Source organism: Mus caroli, chromosome 2, assembly GCF_900094665.2.
Source record: "Mus caroli chromosome 2, CAROLI_EIJ_v1.1, whole genome shotgun sequence".
In the NCBI taxonomy this organism is placed as follows: Eukaryota; Metazoa; Chordata; class Mammalia; order Rodentia; family Muridae; genus Mus; species Mus caroli.
In genome coordinates, this window is record NC_034571.1 from 103,104,558 (window position 1) to 103,111,838 (window position 7,281).

General features: G+C 39.0%; 1 protein-coding gene across 1 annotated transcript in view; it reads left to right on the forward strand.

Annotated features, from left to right (window-relative positions):
• The window catches only part of Lin7c (lin-7 homolog C, crumbs cell polarity complex component), an 8,314-nt gene extending 4,478 nt beyond the window's left edge, over positions 1–3,836 (forward strand). The window contains exons 3-5 of the mRNA XM_021154920.2: positions 219–290; positions 1,360–1,569; positions 2,358–3,836. Coding sequence (XP_021010579.1) covers positions 219–290; positions 1,360–1,569; positions 2,358–2,513 — 438 coding nt within the window. The 3' untranslated portion in view covers positions 2,514–3,836. The remainder of the gene's footprint in view (positions 1–218; positions 291–1,359; positions 1,570–2,357) is intronic.
• The last annotated feature ends 3,445 nt before the right edge of the window (positions 3,837–7,281 follow it).

Consider the following 7,281-nt stretch of genomic DNA (forward strand, 5'->3'; position numbering starts at 1 on the left):
TTTTTCTGTGGAATTTTTAGCAGGGGTTATATAGCATAGTCCTTGTCTAACATGTACAAAATCCTAGATTCAATACCCTACCACCACCACCATCAAAAAGAGAACTTTCTTTGAAATTTCTAATAGAAAGCATTACATTTTATAAAGACAAATAATTGTTTTGGGAAATTCTTAACATATTAACTTTGCAGAGGACTCAAACATAGAGTGTTTTGCAGGTATACGAACACGTTTATGAGACGGTGGACATCAGCAGCAGCCCTGAAGTGAGAGCCAATGCAACTGCAAAGGTAAAGGGGAGCAATGGCATATGCCCGTGATCCCATCATTTGGGAAGCAGAGGCAGAAAGGACAGACTCCTTAACATGTTTGGTGCCAGCCTGGGCTAAGTGAGACCCTGTCTCCAGAAGGAAAAGAAAAACCTTTTTTGAAGTTTTGGCAACATCCCTGCAACCCCAGCACATGAGGCTGAGGCATGAAGGTGTAGAGTTTAAAGATAGCCTGTGCTACAAAACTGCTTGCTTGCGTTCACCCCACCCCAAGAGGAAATTTGGTTATCTCTGACTTGTGTGGTTCTTAGACTTTGCGAAGTTTGTGAGCCTTAGCTTTTTTTCAATAATTCAGAAATAGTGGTTGGTATTGGGCCTTTTCCCTCCCTTCTTCTCATTTTTGTTTTTCTATCCAGCATCCATATTGAAAATGGGTCCTTTAAAAGCAAAAAGGAAACAGAATATAAGCCTGTGTTAGAATATAATTGGTTGGAACTGTTTCATTTTTATCTTTTTCTTTTTAGTTGTAACTAGATACTTGACTGAAGCAACAAAAAGCATTCCTATGGGCTATATGCCTCCTCCTGTCTCATTATTGAGTCACTTCTTGATATTTTTATTATTTACTGTTTGGTACAATTACTTGACATAAGAACACATTTACCTCTGTAGGTTGTGTCATGGCCCTGAGGAAATCAGTCTATTTGCTTTGCAGCTCAGTGCTGTTGGCATTCTCAGGGAGAGCGTCCCCTCTTAATGTCTATACATCTGTCTGCTTGGCAGGCCTTGACCGTCCATCCCTGTGTGTGTGCACCAGCATAATTCTGAGTTCTGGGGAAGCTGGTAGTGATCTGAAGCTTACTTTTATCTACTTTTAATCTGAGTATCACTTTCAGTTATCTCCTACAAACTGTAAGACTTATCCCAGTGAAGTAGTGGAAGCTCACACGTGAAAAGCTGTGTCCCTCAAAAAGGCTTTTGTAGGCTAGGAATGTAGAGTAATGCGCATCCTTAGCGTATCTGAGTCTCTGGATTCAAACCCAGCACCTCAAAACTAAGTTATACTCTGATGTATGCATTTTCCTTTCAGGCTACTGTTGCTGCATTTGCTGCCAGTGAAGGACACTCTCATCCCCGAGTTGTTGAGCTACCCAAAACAGAAGAGGGCCTTGGATTCAATATCATGGGAGGCAAAGAGCAAAACTCACCAATCTATATATCACGGATAATTCCAGGTGGAATTGCTGACAGACATGGAGGCCTCAAACGAGGAGATCAGCTACTTTCTGTTAATGGAGTGGTAAAGATAAATTGTTATTTCTATTTACTAGTTGCAGTAATGTGTTGTAGCCACTTGGGGGTGCACTGGAACAATCAACTCAGAAGATAGAAGGGGGAAACCTTTTGAGATTAATTTGTAAAATCCCTTGAGAGAGCCGGGCGTGTTGGCGTACACCTTTAATCCCAGCACTTGGGAGGCAGAGGCAGGCAGATTTCTGAGTTCGAGGCCAGCCTGGTCTACAAAGTGAGTTCCAGGACAGCCAGGACTATACAGAGAAATCCTGTCTCAAAAAACCAGAAAAAAAAAATAATAATAATCCCTTGAGAGACTCCCAGGTAGTACTGCTTGCATGGTGCCCTGTGAGTGCTTTGATTTTTGTGATGACAGTGGAGCTTTTGTTGAGCAGAGGACCAAACTGAGAGTCATGTGTGTGCTAGGCCTTCTTACATTGAGTCACATCCCCAGCCAGTGCTTTTTAAAGCACTTTCAATGTGGCTGTAGGGCACTCCAAGTTTAAGGTGCAGTGCTGTAAACCTGTGCATTTAAGACAGGCATAGACACCGTTTACTGGTTTACAATGGCAATTGACCCAGTGCAATAGTAAGGCATGAGTATTGCTGTGCTTGCTGTTCTTAGCGTGCACACAAATGTGTCTCGCGAGGTTTCATAGTGATTAAAGTGGTAGGGGAAGAGTGTTATTTGTATAGTGCTGAAATGATGGAACACTGACAGTTTGTACTTCATTGTGTATTAGCATCTTTACAGGTTAGATGACTTGTAATGGTTGTTCTGTGTGCCTTTTGCAGAGTGTTGAAGGGGAGCACCATGAGAAAGCCGTAGAGCTCCTGAAAGCAGCCCAAGGGAAGGTTAAATTAGTCGTACGGTACACGCCAAAAGTCTTGGAAGAAATGGAGTCCCGCTTTGAGAAAATGAGATCAGCAAAACGCAGACAGCAGACCTAATCATTTAAAAACTTTATGTTCCTTTTGCTTTTAGCTAGGAAAGTTTTGTGACCTACTGATGGCCTCGATGCCAGTGATTGTAAAACACCAGAAACTTGTGTGACCTCTTCTTGCCATTTTCTAAATGCCTGTTTCAGCATCACCTATGGTTATAGAGAAGCTTACACTCTTTTCTCACGAGGAAAGTCGGAGTTGGGAGGACAGTTCTGTCCTGCTGTTTTTACAGGCCTTTTTCAAACAGATTTTGTCACAAAGTTGTTATAGATTTTTAATAATGCTTTTTTAATATTAAAATGTACTTTTACATTCTTAATCTTTTTTTAAAAAGAGGTTCTCTTTATTTGGCGACTTATTTACAGATAACAGCTCTTCAGTATTTCCTTTTGCTTACTGCAATTTCTTTGTGAAATTTCATTTTTCCAAGAAATGAAACATCACAGTCTCGCTTGTGGCAGTTCATCACGTTATGAGTATTGGCATCTCTGCTGCATTTTGTACTTGGAACATAACATATCTATAATCAGTGGTAAATCATAGCTATCATGGAAACCTTTTTATTTTTATTTAAACAATATATAATGTATTCATTTATACTGTTTATAAAAGTAAGTTTTTAAACACTGAAGCAATCATTGCTAAAATATGTTTTTCATAATATTTAAGCAGTGAGGCCAGAGGATGTAATTTGATTATTAGCATTACCAATTAAATCCTTTATTTATATTTAACAGTATGTCATAAATTATACATGCAAACAAGCTCAGATTTCAACTTTTCAAGTTTTTTATGCTGTTCATTTGTATTTAAATATATTTCTCATAATTTGGTTCTTTCGTGCCTAGAGATGAGTCAGTTAGTCTGTGCTGGGGAGAATGGAAGTAAGACAAGGTAGTGACTTCCAACTCTGGAGCCTGAAGAGCCATGCATTCTCACTATCCTAGCCTCAGCACGGCTGGAGGTGGGAAGGGCAGGAAGGATGTGTCTAAGAGACAGAGACAGGTGGCTTCATAAGTCTCACAGTGGGTGGGGCTCGGGATGATTTCTATCTTGATGATTCAAATAGTGATGGGAGTTTGGAATAATGCTTCTTACCATTTGTCCACTGGATGTCACCGTTTTCCTGAAAGGCAGCTATTGACAAATGATTGGAACTGTGGTCTACTAAAAGCTGAGATCAAAGTGATAACTTTTCAGTCGCAGATTATAGGAACATTTGTAAAGGGTGGAAGTGATGATGTTAAAAAGAAACGAGCCGGGCGTGGTGGCGCACGCCTTTAGTCCCAGCACTCTGGAGGCAGAGGCAGGCAGATTTCTGAGTTCGAGGCCAGCCTGGTCTACAAATGAGTTCCAGGACAGCCAAGGCTATACAGAGAAACCCTGTCTCGAAAAAAAAAAAAAAAAAAGAAAGAAACCGTTGGGTTGAAAATGGAGGAATTTGTCATAATTACGACTATTACCTTTATTTTTAAAAAATGGGCATTTTGTAACATTCCTTCAGGAAGAATGGAAGTGTGTATGTTTTTCTGCATGTGTGTGAACATTGTGAGTCTTATAAGATTACTGCCGTTTTCAGTGATTTTCAGAGTAAAAGTCAATCAACATGTTATTTATCACTTAGGAATTGAACACTGGATTATGCATGGTTGAATGTCTTTAGTCCACTGCAAAATGTGCTTGACATTGATAAGATCATGCTGTACTGTATATTTTCAGAATTAGCTCATGTGTTTTTAAAATGTTGAGACCAAAGTAGTATAGAAGAGTATGACGTATTTTAATTTAATTGTAAAGTTATTAGAGGTAATTGTTTTAAAACTCTATATTAAAGAAAAGTGTTGGTGCATATAGAACAGTACCATTATTGTTATGCTCATATTTCTGCATCCCAGGGTTAGGAAACCCTGAGGAACCCTTGTCTTAGCGTAACCACTGTGGCTGCAGTTGCTCCAGAGGTCGCATCAGCATTCCGTGATGGTTACAGCTTCCTGGTTTTATGTTTCACCAGTTGCAGAATTTCAGCCAAGCTACTTTTTTTTCTTAAGTATATTGAAAAAGCTTTTTTTTTTTTCTTCAGTAACTCACAGTCTGTTCTTTGTGTGGGCTGACACCTATTTATAATTCTTAAAATAAAAACAACTTAAAGGAGCCAAATACATAGCTGTTCTTGGTACTGTTGCACATGAGTAGCAATACTTTGCTTTCATCGATGCGATTCTCCTATCTCAGAATTTTAAATACTGACCCTAGGAAAGTCAGTGACAAGTGTACAGTAGTCTGCTTGTGTACTAAGGAAGGGGATGAATTCTAATTAATATATGGATGATTTGTGAATAAAGCTAGGCAATAAATATATAAAGGGTGTTCGTGTGACTTGTAGCTTACAAATGTAAATTTCCCTTAGCCCCCATTTTCCATCTATTTTCTTAAACATTTCACAATGAGTCGACTTGGTGACTCTTGACCTTGGCTGCATGTTAGAATGCCCTGCAGATGTACAGCTCACCCGGGTCCCTTCCCGTGCAGCTGATTCAGTCATTTCTGTATGACTGAGACTGTATGACGCGTTTATCCAGTCTACCCTCCATTGTCTGTAAGAGGCTCGTTCTGCACACCCAGGCTTCAGGAGTACCAGCTCATGGACTTCCTGGTTATACTGGACTCTGTTTGCAAGTACATTTAATCTGATGTGATTCTATTTCTCAGTACCTCTTTATAGACTTAAGAGGTATTTGGCATTCCTTATTAACAAAATAATTACAATCTACTTTTTTTTTTTTTTTTTTTTTTAGCTCTGGCTGTCCTGGAACTCTCTCTGTAAACCATGCTAGCTTCCTTTTGTTTTCCCTTTTTTTTTCCCGAAATAAAAGCTACCAGTAATTCAATTGTAAAATCTTAGTGTTTTCTCCTTCTGTCCCCTTTACCTTTAAAAACCTATGAAGGTTATTATTTGAAGAGCATGTGAAGTGTCGCCCATGTGACCGCACGGTGAAGGGTGAGTCGGGGTTGTTAGACATGGCTCCTATGCCTTTACTGAACTGCTATGCTAAATGGACGTAGTCCTGTTCTTTAGGGTCTCGCTTTTTAAGATCATCTTCCTGTTGTAGAAGTTTAAGGCATTTTGCTCAAGTACTTTGTTTACAGTTAAAATGAATAGAATTTAATAGAAAATATGGTTATGGCTTACCTGGAAAGCGTCAGCATGACTTGGTATAGACTTAAAAGAGTACATGTGATTATACTGTGGAATGATATTGATAGATACATAAGGACTCTAGTAGTTGTACCTCCTGAATAAATGTCTGTGCATTTTCTAACTTACAGTTCATTGTCTGTTCTAGCAACAATCTCATTTTGTAGTTTTTATTCTCCAAAACTTATGAGTAATATTTCCTCAAAGGTTGTTGAAGTAATAATAGTTACATAATGGGGGAAAGTCATTTGATTATTAATTTTCAAGAAGTTTTAAACTAATTTGTAACTGGACATGGTTTTTAAAAATATTGGCAAAGATTTGATACACTTGTACTCTTTAGTTTGAGAAAATTATTTGGAATGTGAAACAGTGCTTTTTCAACTGATGAATCATTTAGCAATTAAATTCTGATTCTAAGGCTTATTTAAAATGTATTTGTATGACTCGTGCTTGTCCTTTGCATTTGACAAAACTGATAGAATTACAAATGGATGTATTTCTGAACGCTGTGTGTAAAATAACCTTTACATAGAGTAAAAACCAAAAGCCGTGGTGGTTCCTGACATGAAGCTTCAGATTTCTGTATTTTGTTTGCCTTTCATAAAATATAACTAAACAAAACTTTCTCTCTGTTATTTCGGGGGAAATGTGATATAGTTGATGGCAGAGACTGATGCCCAGCTGCCCTCTTTAAATCCTCTTAGCCATACTTACTGTGAACCTTAGGCAGGTGCTTCTGTGTCCTGGTAGAATGCTCTGCAGAGCTTCGGTCCATCTGGCACCTGAAGTCAGTGTGCCTGTGCTGTCGTCTTTAAAGCTTTTTAGGCTGCCTGCAGGTACTGGCTCTGTCGTCCCCACATATACTAAGAAGCTGTAGCAAAAGAAGTAGTTGGTGCGACAAGATACCTCACCAAGTAAAGACAAATGCTACCAGTTTCATGACCTGAACTCAGGCTCCAGGGCTTAAAATCAGAGAGCCTCTCTTGGAAGTTATACTGTGACCCATATGTGTAGATAAATACACATACAAAATGAAGCTTTTAAAAAAAAAAAAAAAAAGATTTATACTGTAGCTGTCTTCAGACACTCCAGAAGAGGGAGTCAGATCTCATTATGGATGGTTGTGAGCCACCATGTCGTTGCTGGGATTTGAACTCTGGACCTTTGGAAGGGCAGTCGGGTGCTCTTACCCACTGAGCCATCTCACTAGCCCCAAAATGAAGCTTTTAAAGTCAACTGCCATCTGTTAAAATTAGTGGCATTTTTAAGGGGTGAGACCATACTCAGAATGAAATTTGTTGGAAAATAAGTTCAGTTGTAGTGCTAAGTGAGAAAGCAGCTTGTAAAGAGAGTGACTTAGCTCTAGCTTTGTAGACATAAATTTGCATGGGTGGTGAAGACATGGGGTACGGGATGGCAAGGTGAGGTAGAGTGCCTGCCATACTTGAGGACCTGGATTTGATCCCCAGAAACCTATTCCCCTAAAATTGTCCTGAAATAAAAAAATAGCTAGGATACAACAAAAGCATCTGAGATCTTTGAGAAAATGTATTCTCAAAACATGGAGCATTATAT